The 19,691-nt window shown below is 39.6% G+C and overlaps 1 protein-coding gene across 1 annotated transcript in view; it reads left to right on the top strand.

Moving 5' to 3' along the window:
* gria4a (glutamate receptor, ionotropic, AMPA 4a) overlaps positions 1-19,691 on the top strand; it is a 74,123-nt gene that overhangs the window by 26,893 nt on the left and 27,539 nt on the right. Inside the window, exons 3-10 of the mRNA XM_085916410.1 lie at positions 2,138-2,377; positions 3,844-3,896; positions 4,072-4,203; positions 6,853-6,906; positions 7,491-7,649; positions 11,105-11,272; positions 11,520-11,624; positions 12,978-13,088. Coding sequence (XP_085772536.1) covers positions 2,138-2,377; positions 3,844-3,896; positions 4,072-4,203; positions 6,853-6,906; positions 7,491-7,649; positions 11,105-11,272; positions 11,520-11,624; positions 12,978-13,088 — 1,022 coding nt within the window. The remainder of the gene's footprint in view (positions 1-2,137; positions 2,378-3,843; positions 3,897-4,071; positions 4,204-6,852; positions 6,907-7,490; positions 7,650-11,104; positions 11,273-11,519; positions 11,625-12,977; positions 13,089-19,691) is intronic.

Below are 19,691 nucleotides of genomic sequence, written 5' to 3'. Positions count from 1 at the left end.
ACATACTAACAATCAGACTGTCTGTTGGCCCTCTTCGTGCTGATGGTTACTTTTCTCGGTTTGAAGGTCTTTTGATGAGAAAAAAAATTCCAATGTCCTCGTGATCAGATGTGAAGGAACCAGGCCATTCTCGCCAATTCAAAGGCTGGAGAAAGTCCAATGACATGGGAATAATTCATGCTGACTTGGAATTGTTATATGAGACTTATTTAAACTCAAAGCAATAAAATGTCATATTGTACTGTATTTGATTTAGAAAACACCATGACTCAGCTTGTACTGAAGAACTTACTCCAAGAACATTCTACGCATGTTCTCAAAACTGAAGGCATTTAACTCATGTTATAATCTGCCTTGTCACCTGGTGGGTGCAGAGGTCTCAGCTTTGTCTAATTGCCACAACGCAAAGCGTCAAAGCTCCATGTCCCTGACTGTTTATCCCCACTGAGACTTCGAGCTGATAATGGAATTAATCTGAGTCCCAGGAGAAGGGAGCAAAGGAGGGAACCAAAATAAAAGCAAAGAGGAAGCACACATGGAGCAACATTCATTGTCCAAGCAGAGCGAGAGAGATAGAGAGATAGAGAGACAGAGCGACAGAGGGGGAGGATGAAGGGGGAGGATGGGTGGAGCAGGTGTGGGAAGAAAAGAAAGATGAAGTACCCAGTGATAGCCGCTTGATGCCAAAAGCAAAGTCTGCAGACTCACTGTTTACTCCAAAGTGATGTATCATAAGGTGGGAAGTGACTTATGATGCTTGATGTAACTCAAGTTCAAAACTCAGACCATAAAAACATGAGCACAAGAAACACCTTCACTGACTTTAATGCTTGGAAGAATAAAGCTGTTTTTGGTGATGATGAAAGCAGTGGCTGCTGCTTTATTGGCTAGTAATTTCTGCTTGTTAGCTATTTTAGCTGTGTTTTTTCAAGAAAGACTGTCCAGGAAAGTATAAAACTTTATTTATTATATATTTATTAATATATATCCCCCTCCACCCTCGGCTGCATAACGTCCTGGCCTTTTGGGTCACATTGGCTACCTTGCACTACTCCTGCTGTACTTTTGTGCTATATTCTGACTGTCTGCTGTATGCACACTTGTTCCATTTTTGCTCCTCTTATTTATTTATTTATTTATTTATTTATTTATTTATTTATTTATTTCATATTCATCGCTCTTATTTATTCATTGTATGAGCCTTCTTGTTTTTACTTTTTGTGTTGTTTACTTGAATGTTGTGTTTGTCCGTGGACCAATATATATATATAGCAGTGTCGTTTGTTTAAACGGCCGATAAAATTCAACACATTTGTGATTGCTGTTTCCAAAATATCTCATCAAAATCTTCACCGCTTCACTTAAGCTCGATAAGGTTTGAAGGGTAAACAAATTATTTTTAACCGTGCATGTGTTTTTGTTTTGAATAGCTGGTATCTATTAGTAAGCATTTCAACTACTACTAATTTGCCTTTATTTTTTATATATATATATATATATATATATATATATATATATATATATATATAATGTAATATGTAATATGTCTTGTCACCGTGAGATCGTAGGAAATGAAATTTTGATCTCTTTATGTGTCTTGACATGAGAGGAAATTGACAATACAGCAGACTTTGACTTTGATATCAATAAAAGCACTATACTCTCTGATCACATGTTTTATAAAAAGAAAAACACTAAACCCCCATTTTGGGGCAGGGGAGCTGTTTTTTTCCCTTTTAAATGATGCCTTATTTGTATGGTGAGTGGCACAATTGATTGTGTATGTGTGCACCCAAATGAAATGTGCCAAGCCTTCATTGCTTGTGCCAGACTGCGTATTCTACTGCTGTTATCGACTCGGGTTTTATGTTTGGATGCTCTATTAATCATTTGAAATGAATACAAATATAAACTCGGTACACCTGCATCTTGTAACGGGATGTCATAGTATGTAGCAAGAAAGGGGCGTTAGCTGTATAACCAGATGGAATTTTAATGTCCTGAATATTTCTCCATTGCCAAGCTTGCTCTTTGTTTACTTTCACAAATAATGTGTGATCAATAAGTGTGTCTAATCACCCTTTTTCTTCTTTCATATGCATCCTTCCTTATTTTTCATCTCCGTCCTCCTCCCCAGTCTGTTCTCAGTATTCAAGGGGAGTCTTTGCCATATTCGGCCTTTATGACAAACGCTCAGTCAACACGCTGACATCATTTTGTGGGGCCCTGCACATCAGCCTGGTGACACCCAGCTTCCCCACCGAAGGAGAGGCTCAGTTCACCCTGCAGCTGAGGCCATCCATCAGAGGGGCATTGCTTTCCCTTTTGGACCACTATGACTGGAGCCGATTTGTCTTCCTCTACGATACAGACAGAGGTATAAAGAGAAGCCAAAAACACATCAATTGTATACAAATACCATGGTGCCTCAAGATACGAGTTTAATTTGTGAACCGGCAATGCTCGGAACTCAAAACACTAGCGTCACAAACACCATCGCAGCATTGAACATGGAAATGCTAATGATCCATTTGAGTCTACCCTCAAGAATGTTTCCTTAATTTATTCCCACCACTTCTCATTTTGCCTGCACTACACTTGCAATTCATTTCAGGTTTGATAAATCACAAAGTAATCTTTTGACATATACCCCTCCGAGAATACGTAAACGCTCTGCTGCAATTTTGTCAGTTTGCCAGGTACATTCCTGGGCGCGTCAAATGAATAGATCAGGTTCCAAATCTGTTTGCATGAGCTATCGGATCTTCACCTCTGTCAAATGTGCAAAACTTGAGTCACTCGGGCTCACCGTGGTGACATAGCCATGATGTAACCCTAGCATAATGCACATGGGGCAAAGCATTCTTTTTTTCTCTCAAAGAACTGTGGAGTGCTTCCAAAACACAGAGCGGAAATAAAGGTCAGACGTAATCCACTGTCCCATGGTATATGAGCCGTGTTGTGTGCACTCGTGTATGTGTGTGTTTTCCTCCCTTGGTCCAGGCTGTCTGGGTTTGTACCCTTGGTGATGAGAGATGAAAGTGAAGAGGGAGGCGGAACACAGGAGTCAGTCAAGTTGGCTAGGCAGCCAGAAAGAAGGGAAGCATGAAGGACAGGTGTGAGATGAGACGGGCAGGGGACAAACAAGTTGATTGGAAAGAGACGGCTATGCTAGTTGCAAGGAAGGATAGTAACAAATAGGAACTCAACTTTGCATCTATTGCTATCCAGTGGTATGTAACAGGAGTGGGAGAAGACTGAAATGTTTCTATCAAATTTTAAAATTAAATGTTTTAATATTATAACTTAATATTGTTAACCAAACGATTAGAAACAGATCTCAATAGGTTTATATTCATATACAGTCTGTTGTGAGCGGTGGTCACCAAGTGCCCACTTTACTGGACCAACTTCACACACATTGTGCTGACTGAATTGCACCAAGAAACAAGAAACACTGCAAACTAGTATTGACTTTCAGTATAATAGCGTTTGGCACATCATCATCTCTTGATATACTTGATGTGTTGGTCAAGAGAGGATTGTTGCGAGGGATGCTACGGTAAGTGCTTTCACCCTCCACCTTGAAAGACAAGACATTAGGGTATTGCTTCAGCAAATGAGCTAGGCTGATGAGTCTGCTGGATTTTAAAGTACACCTGCAAAGCACTTTGCTGATATTGCCAATCTACTGTGTAGTAATTGTGATGAAATCAAATATTTTCTGATGGGAATATTAAGCATTAACACTTTTTTTGTAAAAACGGCAAACTATAATTGCTTCGCATTCAAGCAGGTTGATCATGCTTCAATTTTCCCTTCTTCATTTTCTCACTTGTCTAGGTTATGCAATCCTGCAAGCAATCATGGAGAGAGCGGGACAAAACGGCTGGCAGGTAAGTAGACGCACACATACACAGCTCTGGAAACGGCCCAAAATAAACACACATTTCCTGCAGGGTGTATAAAAAGTGGTTTGCATGACCGCAAACATCTCGCTGTTTTTTTGTTATACAATTTTGTTGTCGGACTAAGCGTCTGTCAACGGATTTGTTTGCAATATAAATCCAGGTGAGTGCAATTTGTGTGGAGAGTTTCAACGAGGCTGGATATCGCCGACTTCTTGAAGACCTGGACCGACGTCAAGAGAGGAAGTTTGTCATTGACCTGGAGCCAGAGAGACTACAGAGCATGCTAGAACAGGTGCTGTCAATGTATTCCAATGTAATATTGATATAAAATATATTAATAGAGTCCTTGGAAGGTGGTCTCCAACGTTCCTTTTATCATCCTCCTGTCTGAGTTTACATCATCCAAAATTGCAGTTGCATATAATCTCACTGTGCGCTCTTCGGCCTGCCTTTGGACTACAGAAAATCAGTTTGTTCTTCCTCCATGTCAAGGATGATCAGAGAAGCGTCGCTTCAATTAATAGCAAATTAAGTTTGCTGTGATCATACCCACAATGGCAAAAAATGCCCTTTCTTAGTCCGCCACACTGCTCTCGTTTGCATGTGTATGCAAGAATAAATCTAACCTGACTTTGAGCTTTATACCATGCCTTATGCTAGACTTGCGCTGGGCACAAAAATGGAGCCAAGAGTCTTCACTTAACTCAAGAAAAAGTAAAGAGATATGATACAATTGAAACTAGACTAAAAGCCTTTTAACACACATTAAAAGGTTTTACAACCTTGCCAGCACAGTAGACTCACTGGAACGTGATTAATTGCGGTCATTAATGGAAGAATGACATTTTTCCCATTTTGATGCTTCCATTGCTGTCTGCCAGCTGCTTGTCAGCTTCAGGCAATGTGTGGCAGCAACAGAACATTCATTTCCCCTATGAAATTAATGGAAAAATATCATCTTGAATAGCCCATGAGCATCACAGCTTCATTTGCAGGAAGCACTGTCAGCCCTTCCTCAACTGGTCTGGCCACTGAGCATGAACCAGTAGGGTTGGAACACATCATTAATGGTGATTGACCTTTATTTAAAATGAGTTCAACTGGGATCATTTCTAACACTCGTTTTTTTTTATGTTATATTGTTATTTTAGTAGTTATAATGCATGGGAGGTAGGCAGGGGTCATGTTTTTTTCCTTGGCTTGTGAGAGATGACAGTTGGAATACCCAATACATTAGCGTGTCAATGTGTATGTGCGAGTGTCACTTGACTAATGTTTCTTTGCAACGTCCCATTGATTCTGTCACCGACCATCACATTCGATCCACTGTTTGTACTCTTAACACACTTGAACAAGAGTGACACAAATCTGACACAGAGCTCTGACACACGCCTTCGCCATTAATGCAGATATCAAGGATACATGTCGCACATGAGAAAGGTGTAAGAAAATAAACACGTACAAATTTGTGTTCAAATGTTTGTCCCCATTGCAGCACACACACTCCACGTCGCAGACAGACAAACTGCTTTTTAATTGGACTCTATAGTGTAGTGAGTGAACAGGCAGACGGAGACACACACACACACACACACACACACACACACACAAACACACATTAGTGTTTACAACAGACACAAACTCATGTCACAATGGGCTCTACAGTGTCTGTGTTGGCTCGTGTCCCTGCTTGGAGACACACTTTTCTGTTTGTCAGGCAGTGCCAGCTGCAGTCTGTGTGTGTGTGGCTGCTGATTTGTGAGGGTGGGAGGAAGAGCTGTCTATTATTTAGCACATATAAATTAGCCCTATCATAGTATAAATGCAATATTATAACATAACTTACAGAATTTTGAGCATGGTATCACCCACTCAGCTTTACCCCTCTCCTGAGGATGATCCATCACACAGCCAGCAGTCGTGTTCAAGTAGAACCAATTTACAAAAATCTTGTTAAATTTCTATGATGATTAAAATTAAAATTGGCAAACAGATTCTAAAACTGCAGTTTTTTTTTCCAGCACGTCATTTTTTTTTCTCCACACCTGACCCGTACGCAAAATTCAACTGATTGGCTCTAGTGAGACTTTCCATCTTATTACAATTTGGACGCATCTACAGCTACGTGAGAAATTGTTTGTGCAGTTACAATTGAAACAGTTCTATCAATATCTGCAATATCAAACCTTTTTCATAATCTTTGATTTCATTGAATATTTTTTTTTTTTAGTTTTCAAAACTTGTAATAAATCCAACCTGTTGTTTTATTTACCTACATCTATATTTATGTTGTAGGTAAATGACAGGTCCGCTGACTTTTATACAATTAATCTATATTTATGTTTAATTGTTTTTTAAAAATGGGGATCATAGCTAAAAACTTGAAATCATTGAGAAAAAAACAAGAGCAGTTTTATATTCTGCACCCCAAAATTAGTTGAAACTACTGTCAGACCTAACTCAACAAAAAATGTGTTCCCTAGTATAATCACTAGTTTCAGAATTATCTGTTTCAAAACATGGCTGTCCAACTAAAACAGTGTATTAATTTCAGTATGTGTAATTGTGGTTATAATTACAAGTACTGCCCTGGCATACAGACTAAATTATATCCACTTTTCAGTACAAAAATGTGTGAGACAAAATTTATGAGGCAATTGTCGTATAAACATGGCCTGAGATCAGGCAGGAGTGAGGTTACTCCATGAAGCTGGCCAACATTTTTTGGACTACATTTTTTAATGACTAATAATCCTGTATTCTGTGTTCCGAGAACTATATCTGGAGTGTTTGTCCATGTGTATCTGAAGTAAAAAATTTCATAAATGAAACAGAAACAATGTTTAAGAAATTATTTTCTGAACCAATGTCATTTTGCTTGTCATTACTAAGCTAGCATTTCACCATTTTAATGTGTTGCACTTTGTCAATCCTTCTTCAGGCAGTCAGTGTGGGAAAACATGTAAAAGGTTACCACTACATCATAGCAAACCTGGTAAGTCATCTTGAGTAATTTCCTGGTATTTTACTTGTATCATTTTTTTATGCAATTGCCAGATATAGGGGGAAAAGAATCCGGCTCAACTGTGTTGTCATCAAAGTCTTCCAATGTCAATATTGTTTCATAATATGCTGTATTTTGTTGCTTGGTTCAACAAGTTTCAGATGTAGATCAGACATAGAACAGTCAATTTAGCAGTGCCCCATCTTTAATCTCTCAGTCATTTCCGCCGGGGCCACGAAGAACAGGGCTGAAAGACGAGGTCAAGCGGGAAAAAGCTCTCGGCGCTTTTAGCAATTACTTTTCATCAGTCCAGGATCAAGCTCACACATTTCTACCTTGTACGCTGCCTCGTTTCTAAATGAATCACTCTCCGTGACCATACTACTACAGAGAGCTGCTCTGCGCGAAAGCTTATCAAGCAGCAGAAATGACACCATATTAATTAGGAGTAAATAATGTTGATAATCTGCGTTAGTACAATAAGTATGATTAGCTGGCACAGGATGTTGTATACTCCTGATAATAGGAAGTGGATCATAACAATGTTTTGTTTTTGTTATGATGCTTCCTTTCAGGGATTTAAAGACATTTCTCTGGAAAGGTTCATGCACGGTGGTGCCAATGTGACTGGTTTCCAGCTAGTGGACTTCAGCAAAGCCATCGTCATTAAACTGATGCAGCGGTGGAACAAACTCGATCAGAGAGAATATCCTGGATCAGAGAGTCCACCCAAGGTAGGAGCTATTTCATAACCTAAGAAGTAAAGATTGAACAATATTATGCGATGACTAAGTCTTTCTGACACGGCTTCCGGTAGGTTCAACAAATGCGCGGGCAGGGGAAACGCAGTCATTGCAGGGATAATGACCAAGAAAATGTTTAATAATACAATATTATTTACAATTTATTCAGGGTTGGCGGGCTCCCGGATTAAACAGCCCCGTGGGCCGGATGTGCCCCGCGGGCCGTAATTTGCCCATGTCTGGTCTCGATATTTCTATGTCCTGGAAAGCTTCATTCTAAAATATCCATCCATTTTCCGAACCGCTTTGTCCCCACGGGAGTCGCGGGCGTGCTGGAGCCTATTCCAGCCGTCAACTGGCAGTAGGCGGGGGACACCCTGAACCGGTTGCCAGCCAATCGCAGGGCACACAGAGACGAAAAACCATACTCATACCTTGGGACTATTTGAAGTTTTCAATTGGCTGACCAACCATGTTGGGATGTGGGAGAAAACCAGAGTGCCCGGAGAAAACCCACACGGACACGGGGAGAACATGCAAACTCCACACAAGGAGGGCCGGAGGTGGAAGCGAACCTGCACCCTCCTAACTGTGAGGCAGATGCGCTATCCAGTGCGCCACCGAGCCACCCATCCTAAAACAATCTAGGAAAGAAACATTTCATAGCCCTGTTTTGTAGTTCCTGAGTACACACTCATCTGGAAAGATTGTACAAGACGTTAATGTGGACTGTGTTAAATTTATGTTCATTCATCCATAATATTCCTGAGGTCACTGATGTTTGACCTGAGAGATGTTGAAAGTTTACAATAGCTCAAAATGCCTTTGTAAGATCAGGACTCAAAGGGTCGTATACAACCCTTGATTGCTCAATTGATACACGTACTTGCTGCCAAACAGCGACGTTGCGTGAGCTTGCTTTTACTTCACAACCCAGCTCCTTTAAAAGTTATCCCTCACAGTGTCTGTGTTAGTGCAAGTTATCCAAACATTGCAACTGTAAGAGCAATGAACTGGTTGATCCAACAAAGGAATCTATTTGACATAGATTCCTTTGTTGGATCAACCAGTGGAGAGGTTTCGCTGCAGATTTTATCACTTCCTTTTCACATGATCCCAGCTTTCTTTTCTTCTTTGTTTTGGGATTGCACATGATTCTCATGTAACAATATAGAGTATGTTTTACACAATCTCACTCAGCCCTCTGTACTGTGTACTCTCCAGACAGTAGTGCTCATCTCTCTGTACTTTTATTTTCAGTGTCTTCTTTCCTTCTTTTTCCTGCTTTCATTGATTTATGAATTGAAGCACAGCCAGTTGTGTTTTTATTTCCATATATTAAATGGAAATGTGCCCACTTATTTGCATTATATATTTCTAGTTATTCAGAAATTGAACACACCCTCACGCACATACAATGCAAATGCTCTAATGAGATGCCACAGAATGTTTGACTTTAGTCCATACTCATGAATGATATTTATTATTGGCATGTCATTATTCACCCCAACCCTGGTGTTAATTGTCTCATCAGCATTCTCACTTTCAGCGGATGAATCCTTATTAGCCGCATTAATTTTCCTCTACAGTTTACACAACATTCAGTATCTTAATGAAGCCATCATGAATAGACACAGTCAACATGTAGAGATGCACAAAATAAACACAACCGCTGGCATTCTTTCCATTAGTAGGTGTCATCCATCAGACAATGAGGGGAAATCTTGATTTCATCTGGCCATCGCTTGGTCTAATTGAAAAATTGCATCTTGTCGCCTTTTTGTGGCATCTATGGGTAAATTGTTACTTGGGCATCAGTACCTTGCAGACTTTCCTGTCCACCGTGAATAGAATGGTTATTGTATTAAAACAGGCCGATTCAGGTAAAATGCAAACATATTTTGCAGTCCAAATAAAAACAAATTACATTTTGCCTGAGTCACGAGGGGGGGTGATATTAAGCTACACAATGCGAAATAACGACTTTCATCACCAGTAGTATTTTTAAAGGTACAAGGAAAATTTAGGTTCTAAATACAAACCTGATGTTGTGTGTTTACTCTGCCAACTAAAAAGGGAAATTAGATTCCTGCAAAAACTCTTGTACTCGCTCTCTAAATCCTGATTTGTTATTTGTGTTAACAGCTTCCAAACGACAATTGTTTCATTAATCCATGGACTACATATTACAAAATATACTCTTTTTATTTTTGGTCAGTTGTTTTAGAATGAAGCTTTCCAGGACATAGAAATATCTAGACCTATGAATGGAAAAATCCAGCACGGACAACAATTACAAACAGACCAGTCACCATGAAGGATGCAGAATGGGAAAGGAGTCCCTGCGCTCACTTAGCCTTGGGGCACTCAAGCAGTATTTTAGTTAAATAAAACGCCCTCTGAAATGCCCTACAATGGAAATTGCCAATTTTGCATAGGGAGTAGATTTTGAGCTAACTGCTTTCTGCCATCAATCAAAATGCCCTTACACAGTAAATCTGTGCTAGTATTCCCTGAAATAAATTTTGATGTGCGTTGGGATTTTTCTAAAATGTAATATATACCTGTGGGTGTGTGGGTGTGTGTACACCCCCCCCCCCACACACACACACACACACACACACACACACACACAATATCAATATCACACTGAGGAATGAAAAGATGTGTGTAGTTGTGTAGTCTCCTGCTGCACTCCTGACGGGATACAAATCAAGGCATGTCAGCAAGGAGAAACATTCCTGTTTATAGGTGGGATGCACATCCGCTGACTTTGTCATTTCATTTCTCTCTATCCCCAATCTCCATGCTTTCAGTTGTTTCTGTTGTGAAGTGACGCCCCCCTGCTGTGTGTTTGAGAGCTCCCACCTGAGTGGCTATGTGAGGCCTGGCATGTGTGCTGCAGCTGTATGAGTCCAATGATGTTCCCTGCTGTGGCGTGTGTTACTTTTAATGAATTTGTTTAAAAGAATAAATAAAAAAAGGAGACCTGTCAAAATTAATAGTTTTGAAGTAGATCACATATTGAACATATTTAAATTGTAATTATTTTTCCGTTTCAAATCGTGTTTCATTGCAAGTTAATCTACTTCACCCTGCACAGTCACACCTCACATTTCACTATGAGGGAGTTGAACACTATGGCAGGTTTAGGGTTTTGCAGTATAATATAATATAATATAATATAATATAATATAATATAATATAATATAATATAAACCCCTAGTGAGCTGATGTGAAAACAATAGTTCTGTCAATCAATGCTGAGTGCTATTGTGGGTCATAATACAGCTGTAGTGGTTTTTATTTTGTTCAACTTTTCTATTTTTTTCTGGCTGTTTGCATACTCTGGTTACACGGTGTACGTATGTATTCCAATGCTTCAATGTGCACAACGAATTTTAATCCATGAATTCTCCTGTTTTTTTTTCTCCTTCAATCTTCAGTATACTTCATCCTTAACCTATGATGGTGTGCTCGTAATGGCTGAAGCCTTTCGCACGCTTCGTCGTCAAAAAATTGACATCAGTCGTCGGGGAAATGCTGGAGACTGCTTGGCCAATCCCGCTGCTCCCTGGAATCAAGGAATAGATATGGAACGAGCACTCAAGCAGGTGCTTATTGAAGTGTGTGTGTGTGTGTGTGTGTGTGTGTGCGTGCGTGCGTGCGTGCGTGCGTGCGTGCGTGCGTGCGTGCGTGTGTGTGTGTGTGTGTGTGTGTCACAGTATATTGTTTATTAAGTTTTGTTTCAAGAAGTCAATTCATTATATGAGCCATCCATACATACACGGACATAAACATTCACCTAAGAGCCATTCAAACATTTGTCCTTTGAATTGACGTTTCTCTTTTTTTTTCCAGGTGCGCATTCAGGGCCTGACAGGCAATATCCAATTTGATCACTTTGGTCGGAGAATCAATTATACCATGGATGTGTTTGAACTGAAAAGCAACGGACCACGCAAGGTAGGTTTTATATTGGGAATAAAATGATATATTTCTCTGAAAACACAGCCTGACATTGTACGATGGCATGTAGTGTTGAAAGAAAGAGAAACAAAATAGCAAAGGCTGTCAGAAAGATTGAGAAATATTTATGTATTTTCCAACTCAAAATACAAACGCTGGGATGCGAGAAACTCAAGATCACACTTATCAAAGGAGCCAACAAAAAAAATCAGTAAAAGAGCAAGGAAGGCTTTGTCTACAAGTACTTGAGGACACTGTTACTGTTATTCATGAGCCTGAAATGTCCAAACCAACACTGGAAAATCAAAGGACAGTAAAGTCAAAATGTATTATGTAATAATTTCCCATTTTGATTTCTACTGTTTTATGCCATTATGTCATTTGTCCTGAAAAAAAAATCTGATGCTCAACTTTAATTGATTTTCCCCCACACACTTTGATCGAAACAAAAATTAAATGTTGGTGACATTATTCAAAACTGAAAAAAAAAACAAAGTGGTCTTTTAAACACAAGCCTTACTACATTTAAAATAAAGCCCCCAATTGGCTCGCCCTGGGGCAGGCCAGCCTAACACAACTCAAGTGTGATTAGCCGCTTGTGCAGTGATGAACAAGGCAGCGAGTCGCTGCAAGAACTAATGTGAACTGCTCCACACATTGACCATCGACACTTCATTTGTACGTTGTGGTAATATGCTTCAATTCAACACGCTGTCACAGTAATATGCTTCAATCCGGCTCACTCAGCATTAGGGCTCTTTGCCCTGATCGCTTATGAGGGCATTGGCTAGGTGGACAGCAGAAAACGTGGACAACTCCACATAGACAATACAAGCAGTGAACTCAAATTCCATATAACAAAATCCCCGACAGGAATATAGTGAAGAAACACTCCTGCCGACATTATCAGAGCTTCCTTGGATGTGTACATTTGGGAGCATCTCAACACGCGTAACCTCGGTGTACATAAAAGTCTGCCAAGACATAAGACATCAAACTGAATCCATTCATCATGATGAGCTAAGGCGCTTACGACTAATATTTTGTGACCGTATTCCTACAACAAAGAAAACAAATAAAAGAGAATCTCATTTCACTTCCTTTGACAGCGTTGTGCGTTTTATTGAAAGTTGTTGGCTCACACTCAATTTCAGCAGTTCCAGGGGGAAATTTGCGGCTGGACTCATTCTGTTGGTTGGCTTTTACTTTTGGTTCAATCTATTCTTATTCATTTTATTAGTGTTTGTCCCATCTTTATTGTAATTGTCTTTTTGGTAGAATTGAGCTATAAAAGAGACTAATTGAATGATTTCTTGTTTGTCACTTCTCTTCCTCAATTGTCCGGGCCAGATTGGTTACTGGAATGACATCGACAAACTTGTTTTGGTCCAGAATGAAAATTCCTTGTCCAATGACAGCTCAGCGATGGAGAACCGGACTGTAATCGTGACAACTATCATGGTAATGTTCCAACTGACTGCTTTTTGTTCTGCATAATTATGGTGCTATTTTTAAGGGGTGGGCAGCGGTAGTATTTATATTACTGAATTGAACCAAATCCACTTCATATTGCTGATTCCCACCATGCAACATGCACAAATAATGTAAAAGCAATGGAAAATCTGCTAAGTGGCTGGATTTACACTGCAAGTACCAAATTCCAATTTAGAGCCCACGTCCAATTTATACCAATCTGATACAACTGTATTTTCATCCATTGACCCGCTGCAGGCGGCTCGGTGGCGCACTGGGTAGCACGTCCGCCTCACAGTGCGGGTTCAATTCCACCTCCGGCCCTCCCTGTGTGGAGTTTGCATGTTCTCCCCGGGCCTGCGTGGGTTTTCTCCGGGCACTCTGGTTTCTTCCCACATCCCAAAAACATGCTTGGTAGGCCGATTGAGTGGTCTAAACTGTCCCTAGGTGTGAGTGTGAGTGCAAATGGTTGTTTGTCTCTGTGTGCCCTGCGATTGGCTGGCAACCTGTTCAGGGTGTCCCCCGCCTAGTGCCCGATGACGGCTGGGATAGGCTCCAGCACACCCACGACCCCTGTGGGGACTAAGCGGTTCAGAAAATGGATGGATGACCCGCTGCAATTATTTTTCGAATACAATAATCTTCATCATGTCACTGTTGTTGACAGTAATAGCAATACATCATTTGTTTGTTAATGTGAATATTTCTGTTGTTTGAGAGTAGGTGTGGCATTGTTATACAGTACATCAACAAGCAGTCACTTGCTGAGCTCAGATTTTTTTTTTTTCAATTTTACAAACCCCCCCAAATTTTTTTGAGAGTGCTGATAAACATTGATTATGTATCGCCTTTGAGGGATGGTGAAAATTTTGGGAAAACAATTCCCTGAAAAATACCCTAAAATCGATTATCTAGCGTGGCTCCTGGGGGGAGGGGTTTAGAATTTTTCAGATAGGGGGTGGCAGCGTCCTCCGTGGCTCCCCCTCTAGCTCCGCTAGAGCAAGCAGTGAGTGCATTTGGATCAGACTCACTTTGACATGGTAAACTGTGTCTGATTTGTCTGTTCCACTGCAGTCACAATGGTAGGTGTACTGTGTCCACATTTGTAAGTAGCCCGATTTCAATCTGAGAATATCCAAGTTCAATGTTTTTTTTCCTTCTTTATGCTGCCATGGTCTATCACAATTGTGTCACTTGAACCATGTAGTGTAAATCCAGCCTAATAGTGGAAGACAAGAGTGAGTGTCCTGCAGCAAATTTGTATTCATGTCTCAGAAAACTTCGAACGAGTTTAAGCAGGCCCTTGGAGCGTGGCTACAAGGGAGTGACACTTGATTATACTAATGTCTCATTAATAGGCAAATCTAAAATTGACCTCGAATCACCATTCAGATGTGACCTCAGTCGGCTTTTTTCTAATGACTTTCACATGCCAGTCCATTGCCAATTAAATAATCATGGCACAGTGTCAATCCAAGACAAAGGAGGGCTGAGTGTGTTTGTGTAAGTGATTTGACATCATCCGTCTGTGGCCGATTTATGGTCGGCCACCACTTTTCTTCTAAATATGCCATGTTCAATATGGCAGACAAAGTGCACTTAGGATCTATCTCCTGGTTGACAGATATTAGATATAGTCCCTAATAACATACAAAACAAATTGCCTTTACAAAGATAGCATTTGTGATCGACTTCAGATATTTTTACTATTGTGGATATAGTTACAGTAATATAGAATTGCACAGGATCACAATGAGCAGCACACACAGCTCTTGAAGTGTTTTCAAGTGTGTGTACATACAAAATTGTCTGATGAGTGTGAAGTTCTTCACGTCAATCAAGTCATTTGTAGGGGTGTGATCAAGTGGCAGCGCATTACTGTACACGTCTTTTCGATGTGTCTCCCCAAACACATCTGTCCTCTTCCTCTCCCCTGGCTCCATCTGCCCCATTGTTTCTCTCGCCATGCCTCCTTCATATCTCTCTGTGGATGGATACCTCAGCAGACCTTGGCTAACGCTAGTTCAGCCACCTCCTCCTCTTTGCAGCCTCTGATGAAGAAGAAGCCTCTGCTGCGACACTGAAGAAACAGCAACTCACTGCAAGTCAACCGAGTACCGACCTTTGGAGAATGACAGACTTTTTGCCCATTGAATTTAACCAGAAATAAATTCCTCAAGTCCTTCATTCAAACGTTTTCACTTGTAATTATGTCAAATGCCTTCCTTAATGGTCATTCAACACCATCAATGCAACACCGACACTGTTAACATGAAAAATTCCGTGAGATATGGGCCCATTTAGACGCTTAGCTCAACCCTTCTATGTACTATGTAGATAATTCATGCATGCATGCCTTTAGGCCACCACAGAAAAAAAAATCACAAGCACAACGAGTAGGAAGGAAAAATTGCACTGCACTTGTGATCAATTGTTAAGTCGCGTGGCGTTTCCCATTGTGCTTAGCATGCAGTTGTTTGTATTACAAATACATTGTAATTTCTTGATGCTGTTTCCTGCCCGTGGTTTTATGGCGAATAAAAACGTGTTTGGGGTTGTGTGTTTAAAATAGTTGCTAACATTTGATGAAACAGTGAAATCACACTTTATTGTGTTTATTGTATTGTGTGAGCCAAACCGTCATACAATATGCAAATTTGTGAGCCAGCATTAGTCCCATAGCAACATAGTCGTTGATGTAGTAATAATTCTAATAATGAGTTTTTATACCAAAAGTTTTAATTCTCCCAGCAACAGGTTACTGTGAAACAGATAAGGTTAACATGGCCCTCTGGCAATGAAACGCGGTTGACTTGACCAAGCGGCACAATGGCTCCAGAACTAAACGTTAAAATGTTTTGCTCTTTTTATGTCTCGATAGCTCAGAGACAATCATGCTGACTCACTTGGCCAATACATCAGTGAATGCATGATTATGTGCTGTAATTTGACTAATTGAGGAATGAATGGACCGATTATCCATCCGACAGACTGAAATAGGCTGTGACCGCTTGGCTCGGCCCTCTGGCTCTTGCAATGGATGGCTCAGGGCTGATTTAATGCCTCTGCCGTTGGTTATTCATTATGCGAAATTTTAGCGTTTTGTAACGCTGAACTGATTGTTTGAATGAGTGGACTTTTCAATGTCCAGCTGTTTGCCCCATCGAGCAAACTGGCTCAAACGGCGAGTATTAACTGTCTCCGTGGCACGGATCGGGAACCTTTTAAGCCTTATCAGCCCCAACCATTTGCTCCCACAAAGCTGTTTCAACCCGGCAACCTTTTTGTTCTTCACAGCCACTTGGATCATTTGTTGTCCCTCGTTTTGTTGCTCCCTCCTAAACAGTGTACCTTTTCTCTCTTTATCTCTTTTCACACATTCCCGTTTATTCAAATTCTCCACGTTTAATCCGATGTTTCATTTTACCACATCTGGTGTTTCAGCCTGGATTTACATTACCAGGTTCAAGTGAGATCTTTCAAGTCAGACTAATTTGCTTTCATATTTTAGGGTTAAGTAAAAAGAATCTCATAGAATCAGGTAACCTGAGATTAGATCCGGTGTCTTTCAAATGTACATCTTAGTCATACAAAAATTAATTGCAGAAAAATCACAACACATTGCACCAGATACAGTGTATGTCCTGTCAATGTGGGCCTGACATCATTGAAATATGCAAATTGATTATTACCTACCCAAACAACACACACATGTTGAGTAAAATAACACACCTAAGGTCAATCAAGCATAAACTCAAGCATCATTAATTATGGTCTAATATGATACATGACATCTGCATGGATCATTAAATAAAGAAAACACATTTGGTACTACCATGTGAACTAACGATGAGATTATCTTCATTTAAACCTTACAATAAATAATAGAATCTGATATTCAGTATTTGTATTACTAAATGTACTTATTGATAACTATTTTATTGTTGCTGTTATTTTTTTTTTAATATTAACATTATTATGAATAGTTTTGTGGGACAGATATTTTTGTGGCCGACTTCGTAGAGTTATCTGGATTTAAATTTAAATAATCGACAAGAATTGGAATGAGAATTGGGCACTGTGTTAATCCAAATTTAAACAGCCAACACATTATTCTTTCTTCATCACATTCACATGCTGATTTTGCACTTATTTGCCCCCATTTCCGCAAATTTACACCCATTCCTTGCCCTGGTGCAGCACAAAAACGCATGATAACAAGTAGCAAACAGGCACAAATACACACTCACACACGCATTACGCATTACTTTCACAGTGAGGCAAAGGTATCTGGAGCAAACTGATAAAAAAAACATTAAGGCGACTTTGAAATGAAAATGTTCCCGCTGTGCATGTTTGTGTCCGTGTGTGCATGAGTGCATTCATTGCTTTCATAATATTAGCTCCGTAGAGTGAGCTGATTTTAACCACTTAACCTTCTAACATAATGAACTTGAGGATGAGGGCAATTTGAGAGTGATTAAGTTTTCCTTGTTAGAGTATGTAAAGTAATTGATTCAATCGGTGATAGGAACGATTAAAATTATGGCAATCTCACAGAATGCTATGCAATTGACAGTAGATCCATAGAAATATGTATTATTATTATTATTATTATTATTATTATTATTATTATTATTATTATTATATTTCAAACTATTCTTGTGTCTACTGTACTCTTTGTACCTACTGGATATGATTTACCAACTTGCACAGGATCTTGTTTATTTAACATTGCTAATACTTCCAAATGAAACAATTTTATTTGATGTGATGCCGGCAAATAATATTAATATGAAGCAAACAGCAAATGAGATTAAACTGTGAAAATCGACAATATGCTAATTCAGGTGATATTCCCAGTCTGTGAGCATCTGAGATAGCTGTGTTGAACTATTAGAAGACGCAAGTCTGGTGTTCATTAATTTTACGATTCATGTTGAGTCGATGGAATGAGCGCCCAGGGACCTGCAAATGCTTCTTCTAATGTCATTGGAGGAGAATCTGTTTTGTGCGATTTGACACAATGGGGCAATATATTCATGTGATGGTTATATTAAAGATGATTAAAGAGTAAAGTCTAATAGCATAACTAAACTAAGGAAACGCTGTGGTTACCTTTGGAGCACACAACTTTTACAGTAATTTAAAGGCACTCTATAGAGACAAAATAGTGGACTGGAGGCAGCCTGAGGAAGGTCAGTGTGTCCGAAACATTGTGGGTTTAAAGGATTTAAAGAGTGAGAGCGTGGACAGGAGTTTTTCCTTCTTTTAATTATTCTACGCGACCTGTTACTAAAGTAGTGCAGAGTATTGGGACAAATCAATTTACAGGAAGTGATATCAATGAAAATATTAGGACTCCCCTGGTAAGACTCTTCACAAGATGTTGGAGTGTATCTGGGAGATTTTAAGCCACAACAATATCTGAAAGGTCAGAGGTGCTGTTGAAGCTGAGATCGTGCCTGTTCTGGTTAATTTGAAAGGTCAAGTTCTTCCAGACCAAAAATACGTATGTTGTGTTTTGTTTCGCATTGCATGCTCATCATTGACAACATCCATAATGCACTGCTGTGACCTGAAAACTACTTGTATCCGTCCACAGCACAAGATGGAAAGTGGTTACATATCATCCCACCTAAATCAATCACAAATCTGATAGTGAGTGTGTTTTTGCATGGCATGGTGAAAGAAGTCCGAAAATAAAATAAAAGATAATAATTTCCAGAATGCATGTTACTTATTGAGGTGTCTGTCTGCTTTCATTTAATCCTATTTTGCATTATATTCATTTTTACCACACTGGTTTTGGGGCTGGAACAGATTAATTGCATTTCCATTCATTTCAATGTGAAACATTACTTAGATTTATGAACATTTCACATTACAGATGGGTTCCTGGAACCGATTAAGTTTGTAACTTGTAATTCCACTGTAAAATGAAAAAATAATAATAATTAAAAAACGATTCTTCTTCTTTAGTAATCTGCATCTGATCATAATCATGGTAATACAATTCCAGTAAATTAAGTTGTTTACATTTTATTGTAGTGCGTATTAGAACATTTCAATGCTAAGATTTGTCATTTTCAACCACATTGAAAAAGACTATTTGACAAATTAGAGGAGATTGATATTAGATTAAAAGGAGCTCAACTACATTTTAATAGGCTTGGTTCAATTGGATTACAAGATTAGCAGCCTCAGGCATTATACAATAATTCACCGATGCTGATAGATGTACCGCCACTCTATACGCATGTGTACGTCTGTGTGTGATTTCTAATTGTTACAACGCACCCACCAAACCATTGGAGTCGCATTTTGCTTTCATCTTGCAAACTGCAAACCCAAAAAGTCGTTTTGCCTTTGACAACACGCCTTCAAAGCCGCAGTGTTCTTGCCTCGCCTGTATTTTCCTTCAGTTGAACATCGGCAACACTCAGGCAGGTGCACGCCCCAGTGGAGACATGTCAAGGCAGATAAAGATAAGACATAAGGCACAACAAAGTCTGAATACTTCACATACAAAGCACCCAGATATATGTGGAAAGAACCCATGTAATCATTTATTCTCTCTTTTATCATAGA

Source organism: Syngnathus leptorhynchus, chromosome 7 (genome assembly GCF_054491065.1).
Source record: "Syngnathus leptorhynchus isolate UIUO chromosome 7, UIUO_Slep, whole genome shotgun sequence".
Lineage (NCBI taxonomy): Eukaryota > Metazoa > Chordata > Actinopteri > Syngnathiformes > Syngnathidae > Syngnathus > Syngnathus leptorhynchus.
The sequence above is the reverse complement of the archived record's forward strand: the minus strand, read 5'-3'. Positions and strand labels throughout refer to the sequence as shown.